General features: G+C 44.4%; 3 protein-coding genes and 2 non-coding genes across 6 annotated transcripts; 3 read left to right on the forward strand and 2 right to left on the reverse strand.

Moving 5' to 3' along the window:
• Positions 1–5,145: 5,145 nt before the first annotated feature.
• On the forward strand, positions 5,146–23,268 carry LOC126558394 (zinc transporter ZIP13 homolog). 2 transcript variants are annotated; one of them, XM_050214405.1, is made up of 4 exons: positions 5,149–5,362; positions 5,934–6,473; positions 6,554–6,891; positions 23,255–23,268. In XM_050214405.1, exons 1-3 carry the CDS (start codon positions 5,149–5,151, stop codon positions 6,886–6,888), a joined length of 1,089 nt encoding a protein of 362 aa, XP_050070362.1. In that variant the 3' UTR covers positions 6,889–6,891; positions 23,255–23,268. The 2 variants fall into 2 exon arrangements, with proteins under 2 accessions (XP_050070363.1, XP_050070362.1); XM_050214406.1 differs by lacking the exon at positions 23,255–23,268 and having other exon boundaries at positions 5,146–5,362; positions 6,554–6,900.
• Positions 7,987–8,060, reverse strand: Trnan-guu (transfer RNA asparagine (anticodon GUU)). Its single transcript has one exon. It is a non-coding gene; the product is annotated as a tRNA-Asn (tRNA).
• Positions 10,134–12,293, forward strand: LOC126557813 (uncharacterized). Its single transcript, XM_050213708.1, has 3 exons — positions 10,134–10,417; positions 10,987–11,344; positions 11,421–12,293. The coding sequence occupies exons 1-3, from the start codon at positions 10,134–10,136 to the stop codon at positions 12,291–12,293; spliced, it is 1,515 nt and encodes a 504-aa protein (XP_050069665.1).
• On the reverse strand, positions 10,749–10,821 carry Trnak-uuu (transfer RNA lysine (anticodon UUU)). The gene has a single exon. It is a non-coding gene; the product is annotated as a tRNA-Lys (tRNA).
• LOC126559714 (mitochondrial proton/calcium exchanger protein) lies at positions 13,040–21,225 on the forward strand. Its single transcript, XM_050215886.1, has 6 exons — positions 13,040–13,147; positions 17,692–19,520; positions 19,818–20,066; positions 20,137–20,241; positions 20,329–20,586; positions 21,016–21,225. The coding sequence occupies exons 1-6, from the start codon at positions 13,081–13,083 to the stop codon at positions 21,223–21,225; spliced, it is 2,718 nt and encodes a 905-aa protein (XP_050071843.1). The 5' UTR covers positions 13,040–13,080.
• Positions 23,269–23,363: the final 95 nt, after the last annotated feature.

Here is a 23,363-nt window from a genome sequence, read left to right on the forward strand (position 1 = left end):
AACCAACCATATTAGACACTCTCAGAAAAGAGGACACCACATCATCATACGTGATTAATGTTGACTTACAAATAGTAAAAAGTATAAAACAAAGTTATGGACAGCAAAACAAAAGCTAATGATTGAAAGGTAGTTTGATGTAACACTATAAACACACCGCCATAGCAGGGAAAACAGCTATGCGATCCACCGAGTATCTAAATAGAAATCTCCTCCTATCTCCTAGCCTCACCTGTGTCTACTGCGATGGTTTTCCAATATTCCGGCACATTCCCAACTCCTGCGATCAGCGATTGTTTCAGCCAAAGGACAATTTGCACGCCACACGTCCAGATTCACTACAGCCAGCAGCAAAAGAAGTTTTTTGATAGAAGGAAACGCGGGGAATGACACTACATTTGGCGCAAATAGTACGGCTTCCGCTATTCTACTACACTGGCACACATACGTTGGTACAGAAAGTACCGCTATTCGGCTACAGGGCTTTGTTTTATCCGTTGTAATCCCGTTGCGGTCAAAGCTAAGGACGATTTGGGCTAATATGACTACCCCGGGCAGAGATCGGCCACACTCGAATTTCCGTTTATTTATTCACACTTGAGTTAAGCTTTAATACACGCCCGATACGCACTTGTTTCCTGTTTTGCCTCCATTTTGTTTCGTTCGATTGAAAAGGCATTTAAAAGTGCGTCAATGGTGAAAAAACAAGGATTTTAAATCGATCAGCTGATGACGAATCGCAACGCAGCTGAAATTTTTGTAGTTCTCGATCGAGCTCATAAATCTTTAATTTCTTACTTGTACGTAATTTTATATTGAGCGGCTACTGCAATAATAAATTTTAGTATGATTTTATCCATGTAATGTTCATTTTAGTTAATATTTTAATATGCAAAATATACCGCAACTAAACGGTAAATACAAAATTAGTGGCTGTCAAATCAAAACCCAATAAACATTTTTGAGCAGCTTCTTGAAGTGCAAGTTTACACGGTAATTGATTTGAATTTTCATAACAAATTATCTTATCTTATGTATCTTATTTTTGTATTCAAATCGAACTCAAAAGACACCGCTTGCCATTACAGTTGTACCGTTGTACTGTTACTGTAGCTGATTTTTATGAAAGAATATCCTTGTTTGCAAATAATCAGTTTACATTTCAATTTTTCACTTCCAAAAAAAAAGTGTTGTATAAACACTTTTCACGCGAGTTCAATATGCCATGGTCGTCGTCAATTTGTTCAACCTCATCTGTCAAATTCCATGCATTTCGCTTACAACTAGGGGCATGTCACCGAGCAATGACACCAACCTTTCTCGCACCGTGGCTTGTTGCATGTTCGGCCTTTGATAGCTGGCATGAACTAGCAGATCGTTAAGCCAAGAAGAAACATAAATTTGAATGTTAGCTTGTGAGAAAACCGTACCCTCTTGACAACTGCGTACCAAAAATGTCGGATTTCAAACACCGCTACTTGGGAATCGGCTGAACGTCATAGAGCTGTCACCCCCAGCTGTTTTTGTTTCGTACTGTCACAACAAACCATTAGTTTTCGTATATAAAAAAGTTCGGAAGCAGATGTAATTGCAGTCTCCGCTGTTCTCCATGGAAATTGCATTCAAAATCGTGCTAACATCGTCCACTAGTTAACAGACTGGTTGTTGAATAATATCGAAATTAGTGGAGCGAAAGGTAAGCGTCCCTTTTTCCGGTATTGATTACTCTTGTGTGGGTGTATTTACGTAAAGCGCATTTTCAGCTTCCGTGTTTTCACTTCTTTTTTGTTCCTACATGCGTTACAAAAGATTTGATTAAAAACATATTATCAGTGATGATAGATTTGTGCAAAACAGGTTATTTTTTCGTAAAAATGTTTCAATTCCATACGGAGCCGCTGTGTTGTTCTAGTGCTCAAAATGCCTTATTTGTGATGCGGTCGATCCGCACGATCGGTGGGTTCAAGGATATCGTGTTTTCTTGCTATCTTCGTGCGCATTAAATTATTTCGTTGTACTGCACGGCAGAACCTTTTCAGCAGCAACGGTACACTGGTTTCTGAGGTAACGGTACAGTACCTCCTTACGGCAAAAAATGGCTTTACCGGCACAAAACACGGAAAACAACATTTCAAAGACGAAGCGAAAAATCGGCGTAATACAGTCGCAAAGAAAACATTGCCAATGTCGTATTACTGTAATCTCAAACGACGTTGCATCTGCATCAATTATCATCCGTGAGTGTATTAATCATTCAACCACCCACTACTACTACTACTACTACTGGCGCTGTTTATTCCTGAAACCATTCCGCCGTTCATGATGATAAGCGTAAAATAGAATGGTTACGAATGGTGCAAAATGGTTGGCTGGCTGACTGTTCGTATGTTATGGCAGCTTATCAGCAAGCAAAAACCACCGCGCACGGAACAAAGCAGTAGAACCATCCATCCCGTCCGGTGCGTCATAGAAAACCATAGAAAACCATCTTTGGATACGTACACACACACATACATTGGTAGCAACGTTGGGCGATGCGAGCGGATGATGACTAGATGGTTTTATGGTTGAGCGAACAAAGAAATCACATGGTTCGTTCGGTGGTATAGCCATGTTCCCTTTCCATGCGCTCCAACCATTTAAGTGTTGATGTTTCGGTCTGTCATGGGAACGGGAAAGGGAGAAATGGTTTTTAGTGCGCAATAACTTGTACGATATTGCAGCACACAAACACACGAGCGCACGCTATCGGCGCCTGAGTTTTACATGGTTGAACTGCGTGCGCAGAAATGGTTTTTACATTACTCACTACTACCAACGGTTGACCCTACAGGTTCCCTTCGCTCTGTTGGCAGGCATGTCAAACATGCGGCGTCCACAAGGTCATTGAATGCGGCCAGCAAATGAGAAGCGAGACCAGTCGTTCGCTGACTAATATACACTTGTTGACTATATTCTGTCAATATTTGAGAACTTTTGACTAAAAGTAGAAGTCGACCATCAGTAAGTAGCTGACACTTTTGGAGAAGTGAAAATCCATAAAATGGAAGATCTATAGAAGCCTAGATCTGATCGTCCGACCATTTTAAGCAACTAGAACATTCGACAGAAACTTTGGCTTACAATCAGTGAACAGGATATTCCTTGCCTTCTTCTTTTCTTAAGGACTTGCATTGACTAGCAAAATTTTTAGTACGAGAAATCATCATAGAGACTTAAAAATTGCCACCTGTTTGTCAACCTTCAAGCCTCTATGGAAAATTTCTGGCTCAAATTTAAGCCGAGAATGTTTAGGCCACTGTTTAGGCCGTGGTAGACTGTCTAAAATAATCTTCTTCTTCTAAAGTTATATAAAATAAAAATAATATAAATAAATATAAAATATATAAATTTGATTGTGAAAAAACTCCAATTAAATTCGTTTTAACTGTTAACTATGACTTTTTCAACACATACGTTAACAATACCAACGATCGAGGGCATACAGGCTCAGATAAATTATGTGCGCGGTTCAAAATTTAAAGGCGCGCCAATAGATCGTGTCGCATTATAGAACTATTTTTAAAATAGAACATCTAAACTGTTTGGTGATTAGTATTCAATTGTTTCCATTTTACTCAAATATGAGCTTATGTTAGGAAAAGACATTCTCCTTAGGTGACATTCTATAGATAGAACCAGAGCAGCTTTCCATTTCTGAAGAGTTTCTGTGATATTGTAGATCACTTCAAAACCATCGTCGAAACAAACCACTTTTCACAGAATAATTGTAACTGTGTTGCTACTGTTGCTGATCAAACAAGAAAAAATTAATTGCTTTGCGTTATTGATCGTTACACGGGCTTGAAATCCAATTGAACATATCACAAAAATTTTACGAATTTGACGCAAAAACCAACATTGAATTTGAACTACATAACACCAAGGCCACAGAGAATAAAATAGAGTTCGACATCACTGTCCCTGTAAAGGTTCCCTTCTCTTTGCCTATTTTTTGCGTGCTGATGATGGCGCGACGCTGAAGGCCATTCAGATATGTTCTGTTATTCTATCACAACGCACAGGTGAATTAAGAACAACCGGTCAGCAATAATTTGTCTACATACGTCTCAGTAATAAGAAAAACACGCAATAATCTGTAGAAAGTGATCAATGCTGGGTGATGCATCACCCATAACCCATAGATGAGTTAAAGCATGCCGAATCAAGTCAGCCAGATAGTGTGTTGAACGAGCTGCAAATTTAAAGTGGTTGACAAAGGAACAACACACACATTTGGACAGCTTAAGTAGGGTAGGTTACTACGCATCCTCCTCGATCGTGGCTATCAGCAGCAGCAGGTACCTCCTCACTCGCTACCTATGATGCTATGGATAAGAATTGATTCTTCAGCACGATGGTTGATGGTGCGTCGTTGTGTCTCAACCGTACGACGACTTTTCTTATCACTTTCGCTTGCACCACAACTGTCCATGGGTAGAAGTTGGTTGTCGTCGTCCGGTGTGAGTGTGTGTATCGAAGCTGTTCCCAGGGGAGGTGACAATGTTTGCGACAGTCGATAAGAGTAGCATCGGAATCAGCTGGTAATGTCATTAGTGAGGAACAAGCCACCCGAACAAGACGCACACGTCGTACGTCACACCGGTTCCGGTTGTTGTATCTGCGGGAGAGGTTTCTGCTCTGACGAGGTTGAATAATGATTGCGAAGTGTTCTAGATTGCGTTTTTGTCCAAGTCTTAGTCCACTAAGTTGCTAATAAATCTTTCTTTTTTCTTGTCTACTTCCCCAGGTGATCGTGACCAAGTGGCACCCTGCGTTGTGTGTAAAAAGCTGCTAATTGACGAAATCTTTCGTTCGATCGGAATTGTTCAGTGGAAAAAAATGCGAATCGGCACACGATTATAAATTATCTAAATTCTACCCCACCCGCAGTGTGTGCAATCAGCAGCAACAAACGGCGTGCCTAAATCCAGCTTGTGCTGATTCCATTCTCAAACATCCCCCCGAACTGAATGGACTTTGGGACATAATTTCTTGAAGATCCCACGAGTGTGTGTGTGTGTGTGTGTGTGTGTACTCGGTTGTTCTTTAGTAGCGTGGGACATTTCAAGGAGCACAGTTCAAGCCCAAAAGGCTTACTTACAGAGCATGATGAACATAACGAATAGCTTTCTGGACGAAACGTTTGGCTATCTGTACCGGGAGATGAATCAATTTGTGCCAGAGTTTATCGGTACGATCGGATACATTCCGTGGGTATACTCGCTGCTTGGATCGGCCCTGATCGGACTGTCCGGCATACTGCCGATGTTCATCATACCGGATGTGCCCAAAAATGGCAAAGAATCGGAGCTGAGTGATCGTAAGTTTTTGTGATTTTTCCCCTTTTATTTTGGGTCTCTGAGACTACATTCGCCTCTCCACTGTACGTTATAAAGGTGGTTATTACTAATACAAAACTGGACTGGAGTTGTTGAGGAGGATGCAGGAATGGGTCAGTCGTGTATGACCTATTCGAAGGCAGGATAGGACTCGTTGGTGATGATTGGATTCGCTATCTTCCGAAGAATGTTACGTTCTTGAGAAAAAGTCGCGCGACATTCTTTATTTGTTTGAACAATCAGTGCACAACAATCCTATGAGCTTATGGAAGTCGATCGGCATTAATTTATGGCCCCTTTATCGATATCCATCGATCGCCTTTTTTTTGTGTACACCGAACTTTGCCGTATCATCGCCACTAGCTCCCCGTGCTTTGCCACTCTCGCTATCTCACTATGATACATCGTGCGTTCGACTACCGCAAACACGACGACGTGCCATCTTGCACTGCACAGCAACGAGATCATCTATCGCGTACCCCTCCCGACACCATGCAGTCCCCCATTAACCCCGCTGTAATCATCTTTAACCAATTTCTTTGTCTCTTTCAGCGGCCGAATCCAAAACACTCAAGGTACTGCTAAGCTTCGCCGTCGGGGGTTTGCTGGGCGATGTGTTTCTACATCTGCTGCCCGAAACCTGGGAACACGAGGTAGCCGCCGGTCCGACGGCCGATGGTCATCCATCGCTACGCAGCGGCCTGTGGGTACTTTCCGGCCTGCTACTCTTTACCATCGTGGAAAAGATATTTTCCGGCTATGCGAACGTTGACGAGCAGAACCCACAGCCAAAGTGTGTTGAGATTGCGACCTGCCTGTTACGGCGCAGCGGTGGTAAGCTGCCGGAAGGTTTCGTTGGCTGCGGTGGCGATGGTAAGGGTGCGTGCGATATCGAGGACGTACCGAACGGATGCTTCCTGGCGGGCAATAGTGAAACGAGTGCCGCACGCGATGAATCCGGCCACAAGAAGGTGGCAGGCTACCTAAATCTGTTGGCCAACTCGATCGATAACTTTACGCACGGTTTGGCTGTTGCTGGTTCGTTTTTGGTGTCGCTACAGCACGGTCTACTTGCAACGTTCGCCATTTTGTGTGAGTAGATTGATTTTAAATGTCTGATTTTGAATTAATATAAATATATGTTTCCGGTTCTTGTTGGTTTTGTTTTGTAGTGCACGAAATTCCTCACGAAGTTGGCGACTTTGCGATTCTGCTACGGTCCGGATTTAGCCGTTGGGATGCGGCCAAGGCTCAACTACTTACTGCTGGGGCCGGTTTACTTGGTGCGCTGGTCGCGATCGGTGGTAGTGGAGCAACGACTGCACTGGAAGCGAAAACCTCCTGGATCGCTCCGTTTACTGCCGGTGGGTTTCTGCACATTGCGCTCGTGACGGTGCTACCGGATCTGCTGGACGAATCGAATCCTTGGGAATCGTTCAAACAGTTGGCTGCTCTGCTGCTCGGTATTGGACTGATGGCGTTTATGACCATTTATCTGGAACACTAAAAAGTGAGATAGATAAATGAGACCCGGTACACGATTAACATTACGACGATCAAAACGGCTGGCTTCCGGCGGGGGTACATATATTTAAATAGTCGTTTATTTTAGTTGATGTCCGCAACAGGTACGTTTATAGTTTTTGTAGATATTGTTAAATTGTTTCGTAGAAAAGAAAGCATGATCTTCAAATCAACACGAACGATGTAGTGTAACTGACCACGGAGTTGCTGCGTGATCGGGTGTTAGGTAGGATTTATTGCCCCATTCTGGTATGGCAACCAAACGATGTAAATACGGCACCAGATGTTGACGGCGTCTCCATCGCGGAACATATATAAAATAGAGAGATCGTACGATCGTTCTCATCAATAGTTAAGACATTGTTTAAAAGTAAGATAAATGCGGAAACATAACTCTAGTTGTTAAGATATCCTCATACATCATAAATTGCGTTTAGGGGCATAGGAAGGGAACGCTCAATGTTTGGAAATGATAAACCCCCTAGGTAGAGCGACGCAGTGAAGTCAATTCCGCAGCGACACAGTGTGATAGAATCACAAAGAAATTAGACGATGCCATATAAAAGATTGTCTCCGATTCGGAGTGAAACTGGTAATATTCCGACTAAAAACAAAGTTATTAACCACACTACCCCAAAAACGATGACATTTCGTCAGCACAATTCAATCGACCAACAGCCCTTAATTAATAGCCTACATGAGCTATTCAACCTATAAACTACTAGTCGTTTTTTTTTCTTTTAAACCTCCTCCCTTTGTATGTTATTTTTGTATTGAGAGAGCGATAAGAATGTTCGCAATTATCACGCAATACCGACTGAAAATTGAAAATCAGTGGTTTAACTGTGGATAGAAGGGTATGGTTAGTTGTGATAGAAAAAGCCAAGCCCCAAACGCGAAGGGCTGTGCATACGAGTGTGCATAAATTGGCATAAATAAATGCATCTCATTATATACGGAATATTTAAATGCTGGTGGTGCATCAAAAATGAATTTATTATATCACACATTAAAACAATGTAACTGCAAGATACAGTGTGTACACAGAGGGGAAGGAGGAGGGAGGCGAAAAAAATATCTGCGCCCCCGGGTGGACTCGAACCACCAACCTTTCGGTTAACAGCCGAACGCGCTAACCGATTGCGCCACGAAGGCTCTGCAGTGCTGCCATGTTAATGAAGTATACAAACTAAGCAATCGGATTTAATGTTATAATTTCCGGATACGTTCTTCCGAGATACACTTCCGGATTTAAAAAGCAATTTTGAAGGAAAATTTTACAAAACGAGGAAGTGCATTTATATGCAATGCAAATATTAATGTCACAAGAGCTAACTTTTTATTTACACAATTGACTTGATTGTAAAAATAACAGTCCAATTAAAAATATCGATAATTCCTTATCTGGTTCAATAATTGCTAGAAAGTAGGTAACTTGGGGTCTCGTGCCTGATTAGCACCAACGTTAAAGGAAGCGTCTTCACTAAAGGCAGGGTTTGGCAAAGCATTGGTGAAGCAGCTATATGTTTTTAAATACTTGACAAACAATCGTGATTACTACTCAACTTCATCAGACTTTTGCCATCTTATGTTCGAAACTAGCTTATAGGCAACAGTAACTAGCGGAAATAGATTGTTTTATTTGCTTGCATACATTTTAATTTCCTGCTCCAATCGTCCGCTATCCTTTCCTGCTCCCAACACCCAAGGGTAATTGACATTTGCTGCGGAGAAAGGAAAAACCGTATCAGAAGCCTACCTCCTCACATGTACATGCATCATATCTCGTGCGTCCTATATGAGCCAATCGAATGGCAATTGGCCTCCCCCTCCCCCACCACTCTTCCACTTGCCATCGACAACAACCGGCAGTGTTTTAATAGTTCGAAATTGACTTTCCATGAACTAACAACGGCAAAGTGGTCGCTCGGGAAGGGGCAAATGCACACACACACATACACTACACTCGAGATGCACTTCATGTGCGTCGCCGTGGTCAGAGATGGTGGTGCAACCACAACGCAAGCAGTGTAGTAGCTGGGGTAGCAGCATAGTGAAAACAAGCCCGTGAAAGCCTCGCCGGACGATTGTTTTACTGCAACTGCTCTTATTTCCAGTTGCTCATCTGCTGAGAATCAGAGCAGTTTGAAACCGGCGCACATTTCTGTATCAGTAGTACTGGCGTGCTTCTTGAGGCGCTTGCTGTTGTTATTTGTACGGCCACATAAACAACAGCCATCTTTTCTAATGACCGATGATTTTTTGGCTCAATTTAGTAGATTATGTGGGGGTCCACTCATTCGCAATAGTCGCAATTATAGACGAACGCAGTGTACTGTACGAGGTCAGCCCGATGATTATTGTCGATCCTTCAAGAAGCTCTATTTTCAAAGCCACTAATGGACCGCGGTTCGCAAATGGCGATGCTGTGCAGAAAGCAAGAAACTCACATGCAACGAACGATCGGATGCGTTTCACCTGCAACGGATAAGGGAAGTGAAGGAACTAAAATACCCAAGAACAACAACATACTTCGGACGTCGGGTGTGTGGTGGTTGTTTCTTCCACACCTCCGGAGTTCTTCGCTTAAGTTCCTTTAAGAATGCGCGCGCGCGCAAGCGCAACACGTGAATGCTCCGATGCGTAACCTGATCCGGCTTTTCTCTGGATATTCGCTGGAAGTGATGTGATGTATGTGTAGCAACGGTCTAAAACCTGATTATTACACACCTTGCATCTTCAGCAGCAAATAGAGAGGCCCAGTGAAACGGGATTTCCTCTGGAACGATCGGTAAAGATGCGCACGGGAATAGAAGTGTAGGTGGATAGCGGGTGACGGTCACAGAACACAAAAAGATGGGGTAAAGGTAAGCGCGTGAGCGAGAAAGGTGCCCCCATATCTGCGTGCTTCCCAAGGAGTTACGGCGTAGATCTGTGTTTGGTGCCTCTAGCCCTCCTAACCCGTTCATGCTCTAGTTCACGCGCTCCGGTATATGCGGCATCGTCGTAGTACGGGCGCGCACACTCCATCTTGGCCCACTAAATGCTCAGTTGCAGATCGGGCGAGTGTTCGACTGGATCGTGGTGCGATCACGTCCGTGTAGAAAGAAGCACGTACTTTCGATACCATCGTGGAGTGTTTGTGAGAAGACACTGTTTTGATAGTGGAACGTTTTAAGCGAACGGAAAAAAGAAAAACTCATAGTATTACTACACAGAGCTGTAAAGATGTTGTGCCGATCGCGGGTGATCGTGACGGGACTGCTGCTGGTTTTGTTCTCCCACTTGGGAATAGCGCAGGAAATGAGCATCAGTGAGGAGCTGGAGACTTGCAGCACGCTAGACCGGTCCCTACTGGAGCGTGAGTTTGGTGATGGGGCGGATGATTTTATCGGGAAAATCACGGTCCTGTACAATGTCGCGCCACCGAAACCGGTGCAAACGCCACGCGTGTTTTCCGACCGTGATCCGATCTTCTACAACAAGATCGACTACCGGGAGCAGATAAAGTAGTAAGTGGTGATTAATGTTACGTAGCGAAGAGCTTGGAAGGTATAAACTGTATCTGATCGGTTGATCTAGTGATTTTTAGGTTCTGAGTAAAAGTTGAATGGAAACTGTGTATAACGAGTTTAAAAATCTAATGCTTGTGACCTCGGCAAGTTTGTCGACCACTGGACCAAGAACGATCGATAATATTGATCGTGATGCTTTGCCATAAATAAGTGTGTGTCTGTTAGTTTGTTTGTATTTTATTGCCGGTGGATGCTGCTCACGCATCGAAGCGTTTCGAGCTTCGATGCGTGAGCAGTACTAGTAAATAGGCAAAAGAAATTTTCACACCGCCCGAATGGGGACTTGAACCCCAGACCGTTGGATTAAAAGTCCAACGCTCTACCGACTGAGCTATCCGGGCTGCTGGAGAAGATGTGGCCAGTATCAATCCCCGTCCCATTGACACACACACACACATTTTACAATCATTGCATCTTGAGACACCGATTCTGATGTAACATCCATAATGTGCCCACCCTCCAAGCTGTTGGTCCTCGTTATTCTCTGCTCTTCCTTCTTCTTACAGTTATCATAATCTGTACCAGATGTTCCAAGCCCAGCAAGAGTACCGGGATGAGGTACGGTTTTTGCTAAGTGCTTCACTGCATCGTGTACCGTACGAACTGGAACATTACAACTTCGACGCCTTCTTCAGCACCGTCCAAACGCTAGCGGGCGAGTACAACCTTACCGTGTATCCGAATCGGTTGCACGCAAACCGCACGTTTGAACTGTTCGGACTGCGCGAGTTCCAGGTGTACGTCATCGATCGGTGTTCGCGGGTTTCGTACATCATACAGCCGCCCTGGAGCTTGATACAGTACGCGTACGTGAAGGCGGCCGTTTTATCAACGTTCTACGATCGACCGTGCGGTAAATGTGAGGTGAGTGATCAGTTCAGTAACGGCTGAGGGGGTCATATTTGGGAAATTCAATTATGTAATGTGCATTACTTTTCAGTTGGAAAATTTTCTCAACTCAACGCTGGTGGAAAGTGAGAAACAGTCACAAGCCGGCGAGGGAAGTTCCTTGAATGATACCAAGCCCTATGAAGATGCGTCGGAAGAGTTTGCTAACCAAGGCGAGGACGAAGAGGATAACGACGGGGTAAGAGCTTACAGTGAGGAAGATGACGACGATAATGATAGCGGAGGTGATAGGGCAGGCAGTTACAACAATAATGAAGATCCGTTTGCGTCCCTCAACGTCAGCGGACCAGAACTTGCGCTACCGCTACGTATCATACTGCCCGTACTGCATGTCCACGTGCCGGCTGAAAATGATACACAAGCGACCGAACACAAGCTCCACCCGTACATTGTACTACACTCAAACAACACCGAGGATCACGCGGTACATCCATTCCTGACACCAACCCAGCCCGACGTGACGCTCCAAGAGTTACCACTCCCAGTGGCGTCGAATTCCACCCCTATCGTTCTTAGTACGGTTAGTGAAGATGGAGAAAATCTTCAACAAGATAAAGTACGTGTTGGAGGTACAGATTGGTCAGTTGGTGAGTTGGGCATGATACTGAACACCAGCTCAGTACTGTACGATCCTAAACAACAGCGACTGTTTGAACGGCTGCAACGGTATAACCTCACGGCCGGCGCACAGTTTGACGAGGTGGCGGAGATATCTGTATCGAACCGGTTCGACGCATGGAACCGGCGACGATCGCCTCCGAAAGCAGATCCATCCCGCAACAATAAACGTTCACAGATAAAGAAACACTACGCACGGTTGATTCCATGGCTTAACTGGACGTTTGGTAGGGCTATACCACCGGCAAGCAGAATGAGGGTAAAGGTTTCCGGAAGCACTGATTAGGGGTGCCGCAGTTTGATAGCATTTTTTGTTTGTAAATAGTTACTTTTAAGGCGATGTAGGGATCATATTTGTAGTTACATTTGCTGTAAGAAATAAAAGAGCGAGACAAATTTTTTACTTATTTTTTATTTTGCTCCAATACGACGACTCATACCCATATGTTCATGCGAAAAGATTTGATTTGATTGAAAAAAGTAAAAATTAACGCAAGACCATCAAAAATTGATCCTCGATTGACCATCAACCGCCAATTCAAAAGCATTGCTATTAAAAAGAAAATGAAGCGTTTTCAACGTTTAAAATTTGAACGCGGTGAGCTTTCAAACCACCCAGTATAAACAGCTTCCACACATCGCTGTCAAATAAAGCTGATTGTCAAAGTGTGGTTTTTTTCTTTTGTTTTTTTCCTACTCCCTTCAATTACACCCGTGCATCATCAAAACCAAGTCGGATGATTTTTTGGAGATGGAAATTTACCCTCTCTCCCGTGAACAATATCTCGTCATCGAAAACCGGGATCGTTGAAAGCGGCAACGACTTTTACATTAAAACCATCTAGTGCAAATACCGCGCGTTTCGTTTTCGGTAGTAAAATTATTCAGTGGTGCAATCATCTTCCGAAACATCATCATCATCAATCGCTACGCGAGGTTGTGAAGTTGGAACCGAAAATTTACATTGCATTTCAAGCAAAAAGGGTAGCTGGTCGGGTGTGTGCGTGTGTGATTATCTACAGGGAGAAATAAATTCTTAAAGTGAAACGCTGCTAATACCGAAATCAACAGCCATGAGTGCGCTTCTAAGGAACCAAAGTCAGCTGTTTGGCATGAACCGCTGCTATCGGAATCTACAACGTAAGTAGCGCTTAGGGTGATAGTAATAATAATAACAACATCCCTTCAACATGTGGCCCGGTAGGGCATGATAAAGATAATCGAAGGGCTTGCTTTTTTTGTTCTAGACCGCACGATCGTTCACGTTTACGTAATTGAAACAACGCACGTAGAGAAGCGTGGACGCATTTCGCCGCTCATCCGGCGGCTATGCCCTTTGACGTTGCGGGGCCACAACGTGGAAACCTCCCATCCAACGTACGGTTGTGGTGGGAAGATTTCACGGGCAACTATGGCCCACCTCGCGATAGTGACGCGAACCGAAAATAACCCAATGTGTCCCTCGGTCTGTTGTACACACTTGCTACGCACACTGTTTGCAGTTTGGTGTGTGACTCGGTCAAGTGCATAAGTTTCGCGGGAGGGCGATTCTTGGCGTGAATCGATACTTTGGAACACACAACAGGGGTTGGCACTTAAAAGAGGCTGAACTTTGTACCTCCCACTGCTCTGGGTCTGCATGGTGTGATTTTGAACAGTATTTACTAACATTTCATCATATTCGCGTCATCTTAAAGAAGGGTTTCTAAATATTAAGCATATTAGTCAAAAATCAGATGATGTAATGCGTAACAGGGCACGCAAATGTGGTGAAGAGATTTGAGATTGCTCACACGGAAAGTAAACAGCAAACACGATTTAAGTAGGTCTCGTAACCACACCACACCACGGTCCGCGACATAAAGAGGGTGGAACAGTTGAACTCAGGTTGAAAACCGGTTTAAGTGCAAGTTCAGCATATAACGGCTGATCGTGGTAAATCGCGAATCGTACGATCGCGGAAACAAGTGAAACAAAGCCTTTACACACTGGACACACAAATACCAGCAAGAATGTGGAGGTTTAAAGCCACCCTACAGTAAGAAAGCATCACAGCCGCCGACATGGCCATGGCCGTGACCGTATCAGATGGAAAAACACGGTGTATTTGCTCTTTATTTGTAGCTCATGCAGTTGATAACGAATGAATCCGGACGAGAAAAATATCGTGAAAATGATATTTTAACTTGAAGCTTAAATTAAAAAGTTAAAAAAGTCACTAAAGGGAGCAAGACACGGTGGTAAGGCGACAGCGGCGCCGGTCTTCACACGTCAGGACCTGGGTTCAAATATGAGTCCGTAGTGAGGACACTTGGCTATCCAACTACTACACTTGGTTTTCAGCAAGTCTCCTAAGCCCATTATAAGATTCAAGTATTCAAGAAGAGTCAGTAGTGGTTCCCAGGTGAACCCGTCGTCAAACAGTGGGCTGTTTTTTTAAATATTTCTAATATTAATATTTCTAATAAGTCTTTACGATCAGTAGCTACATCTTCTTAGACACAAAATGATCAATTTAAAGTCTTGAAGACTTTAAGCGAGGATGCTGAAATCATCTCGCTTCAGTCTCAAAGATATTTTTCATATTAATGTCCATCTTGGTCATCGTGTAGACGAAATGTCTGGAACATGGGATCAAGTTTTAAAATGATGAAATTACTAGAAAAAAAACCTGGAGTTTCTCGACTATGTTGGTTACAGCTGCTCCAAATCAAAATATGATGATATAAAATTGTCTCTGTACATAAAAGACATGGCACAAAAGGCAGTGATTGTTTGGTTGAATTGTTAGGACACGGATAAATCACATTGCAAAAACGTTAAACGGGATTTTTTTTAAATGTAAGAAGAGCATTAAGTAAATACTTAATTGATTTTCTATGTATTTTTAGGTACCCAATACTATTTGGTTGTCACCCTAAAACCTAGTAAGATATGCCCGAAATGACGGTACTGTTTGTTATTCTTAGAAAACAAATCATCGTTGATCTTTGCCCAACTAGGTTTGGCCGTCCCACGGTTGATCCAATGCCAGCACGAACACGGCTCAATCGGAACAAAAAGGGCCAGCTTTGTAACAATCGATCGCCGTTGCCAATCGAGTGCAACAGAGCGCCGTCTTCATGACGATGATCATCATCGATACAGAAGATAAAGGAAGGCTTTCTGTTCGCAGCTGATCTTCTGATTTTCTTGCTTTTCCGTTCGCAGCTTCCTCGCGCGCGCATTGCTCACGGCTTGTTGCAGTTGTGCGTATGTTTTCTACCCATTTTGTATTAGATTTTTCTTTTCGCTAACATTCTGGCGACGAGTGGGACAGTCATCTGTGAGTTGTGCGCTTCCTCTAATCTTGTCACGGTGGAGCAAATCCCCATGTTCCGGGCACGTTTACACCACTACACGTGAAGCATAAGACGATACGATTCAACCCCACGGCTCGCCGACGTCTTGCTGTGCACGTCTGCATTTGTCCCCTCAAAACCACTTGCGGTTTCTTGTGGTTGATGCTTGCATACCCACACAGACTTACTTTCACAGCGCAGCACATCCGATCATTCACGATCAGCTGTTGATGCTGTGTTCGCGCGGCACAGTAGCGTGTGTTTTAACACGTTTTTTCCCCTTTTTTCCTACCCAATGCACGGTATTGGCGCGTGCTATCATTCCTTCTAAATATGCTCGCCCTTACACATGCGCGTCTTCTTGCGGCACGTTCTGCTCGTGATTTCATCGCATGGGTGTTAGGGATTGTATGTAGCTTAGCTTAGCTCGACTTCTCCACCCGTGCAAGAAAGAAGGCGAAAGACGTACCGAGTTCGTATAAACTCATCATCCCTGACCTTGGCTGGAAGTTCAACGGTGTGTCATTGAAGTCGGAAGACATTTGCATTTTCGTGCCGCGTGGTGCAGTTACACATGCGCTTTCTTCCGTTACGGGCCGTTGCGCTTTGTGCATACGGGCCGACCTGCTTGGTACGATCACGCACCATTATTTGCGCACGAGAACGTTGAACTTGTGACCCACATAAGATGATTCGGGAATTCTTAAAAAAGAGACACATTTCAAAACGTTTCTTTTCGAACTGACAAGCTAGTTTCACAGAAGAAGCAAAACACGACGACCAACAGAGTCGGCAAAGATGTGCAGGAAATAGACCGGAATGGGAATTGGAAATACTCTACCATTGCGGCATCGTGACGCAAATCTTGTGTAGTATCTACAGTGTTTGCTTTATTCTTCACACCAACCATATAACAAATGTAGATGCGTACGTTGTTTTTGTTTTACATAAGAACCATCTGTTTTGTTAGTCACAGCCTCAGCAGTGGTGTAAAACGGTGAATGGAAGCATCGATTCGTAACTCATTTGCTGGTTGGCCTTGCTTTTTGAGGTCTTATCGGTCGAGTGTTGAAGATACCGATGGCTGTGTTGTTGATAATGATAAGAACAGTGTGAGGCTAAGGTTGTCAAGCTTTAATTTACCTGTGATTTTTTGTGTGTCCATGAAAGAACACAGAATCTTTGTTGGGGAATTGGAATGGTAATCCTCTGACGATGATGAGATACTTTAGTTTAATTATCAAAGAGCACTTTCAGCTTCCTTCAACTTAACTCGAGTAGAAAACGTCGAAATAGTACGAAGTAATAAATAGTTCGAATTGTTTGCATTTTTTATTCCAAACAAATAAGCTAGACGATCATGTTGAATCTTGAAAATTTCCTCAAACACGGCCTGTAACTAACCTGGCCCAGCTTCTACATAGGTGTGTCCGACGCTACACAAACACTAGAGCGAATTATAAATAAAGCTGATGCCTTTTATCTACCAGCATACCAACTCACACAACGTTTAGAGCAATGCTTCCTACTATCTTTGTACGTCGTCTCGTCGTTGAGTCGTCTAACTGTCTACAGCCGTCGGCGTAACGGACGGCAACGGTGACGACCCAAACAAGGGTACCTTAGAACGGACGGCTTCATTCGTATACCGGTAGCAGTCGATCGACACATCAGTCTCGCGTAGGGCTTCCGTGGGAATAAGAGTGCTAGTGTTTACTTAGCTCGACATTGAAATTGCATTCGGAACAAGGAGGAGAATAGTGTAATAGAGAATAGACATTAAACATCCAGCATTGATCCTTTAGGGATTCTCAGTTTTCTAGCACAGATATCTCCTTTTATTCCAATATTTCGATAACAAGTCGCGCAAAGGTTAAAACGCCAGCGAAGATCCGGACTTTCATCTGGTTGACCGTTGATGTGTCTTGTGTTGTTTGTAGTTGCGCAGTGGCAAAGTTCCAAACGTTTATTTTTTGTGCTAACGTACACAAAGAGCAAATCGGATCGATCCCATCTTATCTGGATTTAGCGCGGATTTAAGTGTCGGTGTTGCAAACCTGCAACGTTAGAAACGTTTCAACGCCGACGCTATGATGGCACTACTGGTGCTGGGCCACTTTGCCGTACCGGTTCATCTTGGTAAGGTGAATCTGCTGGAATAAGCACAAGCTGGGGAATAATGATAGATCGATGATTAGATGATCGTAATCGTGCTTTTTATTGGAGGAGATGTTTAATATTTGCAACAGCTGCTCAAGAGCATTTCAAAGACTTAATTGTACTGCACAAGTAGTTTTTTGAATAATATTCTAATATTGCATTTTTATCCTCGAATCTTTCCAGCCAACGTACGGGTACGATGTGTCAGTTACCGAACAAATCAACCCATCGCTTACTTAAGCGCACAGTACGATAGTTTACTTCAGCCATGTACCATCTTCAGCGCAAATTCCAGCAGTAAAAGAACACCGCTTGCACCTCACAACGGTGGTCTGCCACTGCTCGACGCACTCGGATATGGTCGTGGAACACCAACGCCACAGATGATCAGATGCATTTCCACCACAAGCTGGCTTCGGGATCAGCCCTCGTCTAAAGTTGAGGTCACAGTACAAACATTAAAGAAGAAAGAAAAAGAGCAGCAACAGCAGCTTGCCAATGGCACCACAGTGAATGGAACTTCAACTGCCCCGCCAACATCAGGAGCCGCAGCACCATCATCGAAGGTGGTTTCTGAGAGCGCTATTAACGTAGCTACGGCTACAAATGACAGCAATGTCACTACCGAGCAGCAACCTCAAACACCACCAGCAGCCGCCGTCGTTGCTGCCGCTCCGGTTGTGAAGAAAACGCTCCAGCAACGTATATGGGCCGAGCTGGTGCACTACTACCACGGATTCCGATTACTCTTCATCGACATCAACATCAGCCGGAAGCTGCTGTGGCGTGTACTTAACGGGAAAACGTTGACGCGTCGCGAACACAAACTCCTCATCCGGACGACCTCCGATCTGTTCCGGCTGGTACCGTTTTCGGTGTTCATTATCGTGCCGTTTATGGAGCTGCTGTTACCGGTTGCGATCAAACTGTTCCCGGGCATGCTGCCTTCCACCTTCCAGACGGCCACCGAGCGGGAGGATAAGATTAAGCAAAACCTCAAGGTAAAGATCGAGATGGCCAAGTTCCTGCAGAAAACGCTCGACGATATGGCGGTACAGAACAAGGAGCATCGGTCGCAGGCGGCCAAAGATTTTAGCGAATTTTTTACCCGCATTCGGACGACAGAAAACTTTACCATTTCGAACGAAGAGATATTGAAGTTCTCCAAACTGTTCGAGGACGAAATAACACTCGACTCGTTAACGCGACAACAGCTGCAGGCGCTTTGCCGAGTGTTGGAAGTTTCACCAATCGGAACGTCCAACTTGCTACGGTTTCAGTTGCGGCTTAAGCTGCGTAACTTAGCGGCCGATGATCGTACCATACAGAAGGAAGGCATCGAATCGTTGAATCTGTCCGAGTTGCAGGCAGCCTGCCGAGCGCGTGGTATGCGTGCGTATGGTGCGTCCGAGGAACGACTCAAGTCACAGCTGCAGGAGTGGATCAACTTAAGCCTAAACGAAAAGGTGCCTCCCTCATTGTTGCTACTTTCGCGGGCGTTGGTTCTGCCGGAGAACATTACCACAAGCGACAAGTTGAAGGCAACGATCTCGTCGCTGCCGGATTCGGTTGCGACCGTTACGAAGGCGGCTATCGGCGAACGGGAGGGTAAGATCGACAATAAGACGAAGATTGAGGTGATCAAGGAGGAGGAACGCAAGATCAAGGAAGAGCGCGAAGAGGAGAAAGAAAAACAGAAGGAAGAACAGCAGGAGCTGGTCGATGGTGCTCCGATACTGACCGCTGCCGAAGGCAAGACGGTGGAACCGGTGCAACCGGTCGAGCCGGATATCATCTTTGCTCCCGCACCGGAACGAACGATCGTGCTAGATCAGATTCCACCACAACCGCACACGGTTGAGGAGATTTCGAGCAAGGATCTGGAGGTACTGGGCGATGCGCTCGGTACGCTGAGCAAGGACAAGAAATCGCTGCTTGTGGAGAAGGAAGAAATTCGGGACCTGAAGGAAGAGATTGCCGACTATCAGGAGGATGTGCAAGAATTACAGGAGGTGAGTGTGAAAGCTTGGAAGCTAAACTCCACTACCGGACCGGGATATATCCTCTCAGAATCAAGAGGAAAAATAAGAAGAGTGTTGAATCCCGTGAAGACTTTTTTTCTTCTTCTTCTCTGTGAGGTAGTCCCTGTGAGGTATGGCTAGAGAATCCAGCTTCTAAGGGCCTTCCTAAGCTACTTCTCTGCATTGGGCAGGTGTTGCTCATTTACCTCTAGGATTTGGGACTTTAAGCTTATCGGAAGATTTGAGTAATGGATTATTTTACTAATATTTTTAATGCATTGTTTCAAGGTTGTCACTGCCGCTCGCAATCAGGAGGAAGTACAGGTGAAGGAATCGCGTGCCGCGAAGTTGCTCTTCCGGAAGGTCAACTCGATGATCAACCGCATGGACACGGTGCTGACGGAATTGGAGCGCAAGGAGAAGCAGCTGAAGGAGAAGATGCATGCTGCTGAGCAGAGTGATGAAGCGGTACAGAAGCCTCAGGCAGCGGACGAGGAGCTGGTGCGGATAGACGAGCTAATGTCGGCGATCAAGAAGGTGAGAGCTTGGAGTTATTTGAAGTCGAATTTTCCCTTTTTATTTTAAATACCCGTTTGTACGATTGCAGATTCAAAACGTCACCGATGATTCGCGGTTAGACCAAATATCGAAGATTCTGGGCAAAATCGATAATGATCAGGACGGACAAATAAAGGTGGAGGATGTCCTTAAGGTGAGAGAAACTTCAACCACGCCGCTTGCACAAATCAATAATGGCATGGAATGATTTAACTTTAACTCCCTGTTCCTCCCTTTACAGGTTATTGAAACGATTGGCAAGGAGAACGTGAAGCTAAACGCGAAACAGGTGGACGAACTGATTGATCTGCTCGACAAGGAGGAAGAGCTCGAGGCGGAGGACAAGATCGAGAAGGCACTGACCAAGAGCCTGGAAGCCAAAGAGAAACAAAAGGAGCAGAAAGAAAAGGAGAAGGAAAAGTTGCTCGAGCTTACGGATAAGGCGACGGATCTGAGCTCGCTGGCGCCACCACCGACGCTGCCGAGCCCGTCCAAACAGGTCAGTGCTGATGACTCAATGTCTCAACTACCGCCACCATCGTCATCGCCACCGTCATCGAAGCTACCATCCTCTTCCTCTTCATCCTCGTCAGTACCACCAAAATAAGTAGAATTTCTAGTTCTACTGTGCAATTGCTTGGTGTGTTAGGACCCATTGGCGAGAATGTTTCCGTTTTTCTGTGATCGTATAGTTTTACGACAATCGGTTACGCACCTCTACACTTACGCTGTTCCCGATTCTACCTCGATTCATACAGTGCGTAACACTCTACATTAAGTCCGCCCGCACATAACTTCAACTGCGCTTGTGCTTATCGCAGATTTTATGTCTCATTGTGGCGCTGTGTGTGTGTTTATTCTTGGTTTGTTTAATTCTTCCACGACACTTCCGCATTCATCGGATCGAATTCCTTTTCTCTCTGCTCAGCTCGACGACGGTACGGCGATTATCGATGCGGACGCACTGCAAAAGGTGGTGGAGGAGCGTAAGAAAAATGCCAGTATTAATGGAGCATCCGGGGGATCGTCCGGATCGACAGCGGCCGGAGGTACCAAGGAGGTCGTACCACCGCCACCGACCGCAACACAGCATCCTATAGAATCGAGCACCGGTGCACCGAAGGACAAAATGATTTGAGCAGAGAGTGCTGTTAGAGCTTTTAGCCTCCCAGTAAGAACCCTCTCTCCGTCAGGCTGTGTGGCGTTTGCGGGTCAGGCAAACGAGATTCTACAGTAAGCAAACTTTCCCAGGAGTCTTCTTCGAAAGAAACTCCGCTGCTTTTTTTAGCATACAGCGAACGCTAAAAGGGGTGAAACCCAACGAGTTGAATGAATGAGCATGAAAATGATTTTATGACCTGTACAAGAAAAAGGAAAGCCAACAAAAATAGGAGATTACCCAGTGAAAAAGGAAATTTGGGTTCTTATTCGTCAACACACTCCACATCTGCCTTTTGGAAACAATTCTAGCATGCTAGTTGAATTTTCTGTTCATGTTTTCTGTGTGTGTGCGCGCGTTCCAGTTTATGATTCCAAGTTAAATCGCTTTTGAGACATCCTACCCAAGAGCCCGAACGTGTACTACATTTCCTGTTATATATTTAATTACTGGTTTTCCCCCATAATGCCTGTGCCTCCACCACGCGACTCTCTCTTGCGCCCTAAGCACGGGCGTGACGATCTTAACGTGTAGCATATAAAATGTATCTGCAGCAGATTACAATTAACGATTATGATGACTCCAAGGGGGCGGACAGAGTTACGAAGTGAACGATGATGGTGATGCTAGATTCCATTTCACACATGGTGCTGCAAAAAAAGCAAGATGGATACAAAAATCCAATAAATTTATTGTGTAATAAACGAACGAGCGCATAAATAAGTCAAATGTACAATAAAGAAAAAGAGAAGGATAATTTATTAGAAACGTCCGGTACGGTACTTCGTATGTTTTAAAGAGTGATTTTTTTTTATTTATAGTAACGATGAAAAAATTGAGAATTGTTGTTTATGTGTTGCCTTCAAACGTCCAATATGATTCTGGTATTATTATTGGCATCGAAATTCTAGCATAAGCTGATATAGAGAACATAATTGTATGAGAACTATTTTATGTAGTAAAAAATTACCAAATAACCTGATCAAGGTGTCAGATAAAACCTCGGACTGGATATCACCCACTCAGACGTGATGTACGGATAAATGATCAGCACCGTTTGGGATCGTCCAAAACTTCACCTGCTTTGGGTCTGAAGTCTACAGAAGTGCTGCAGAAAGCCTGAGAATCAGCCGTGGATCTAAAACTTTGGAGGCATAGACGTTGTGACGACGTGATGTTGGGTTCTATATATTATCACATATAAAATCTAAAGTGCTGACCGTGGGAAGGTGAGGTCCTTATTTACACCGTATAACCCCGTAGGTCGCCGAGGGCTTGGATGTTGGGTTCCATGTCATTTCCATACATAAGTGCTGACCTTTAGCCAACAAACAAAATAACATATTAAGGTAAGATAAATAGATACTTGCATGCCAAAAAAATCATTTACTCAACAATTTCACATAATCGAATAGCTCTGTCGACGATCACCATTTTTTGTCGGCTATATTGAGGAAAGAGGCCGTCCATAACTTACGTAAAACTTATATCGGTAAGTTTATTTCACTTTTTATCGCAAATATTACGAAAGGGAGCGATCCAGTGGTAGAGGCGACAGTGGCGCTAGTCCTTGCACGACAGGACCGGGGTTCGATGTAGAAGGTATGATGTAAAAGGTCATTACGCCTACAAGAAGTGTTCCGATGACGTTGCATCCATGTAATAAGAAACCGCCACGTGGTCACTGCGAGCCATGCAGGGCAGATACAGCCGAATCAGCATCTTTGGGAAAGAAGCTAGGGCCAACTGTGAGAGAATAATACAATTTAATACGTATCCCGCATACTTTTTACATACAACTTTCTGTTACGTAATGTAAAGATGAACCCCCCTTGCGCAACGAACAACGAAAAACGGAAACCACCTCCTTCCGATCGTTACGTAATTTATGGACGCTCTGAAAGGATAGTCAAGCGGTTTGAAAAGGATAGCAAACAATGGAGAAGAAGAAAATTGTTGTCGATCGTCTTCTATCTACTTGCTAGAGTGACAAAGAGAAAGAGAGAAGGAGAAAGAGAGAGAGAGAGAGAGAAAGAGAGAGAGAGAGAGAGAGAGAGAGAGAGAGAGAGAGAGAGAGAGAGAGAGAGAGAGAGAGAGAGAGAGAGAGAGAGAGAGGG

This window comes from Anopheles maculipalpis, chromosome 2RL (genome assembly GCF_943734695.1).
Source record: "Anopheles maculipalpis chromosome 2RL, idAnoMacuDA_375_x, whole genome shotgun sequence".
Taxonomy (NCBI): domain Eukaryota; kingdom Metazoa; phylum Arthropoda; class Insecta; order Diptera; family Culicidae; genus Anopheles; species Anopheles maculipalpis.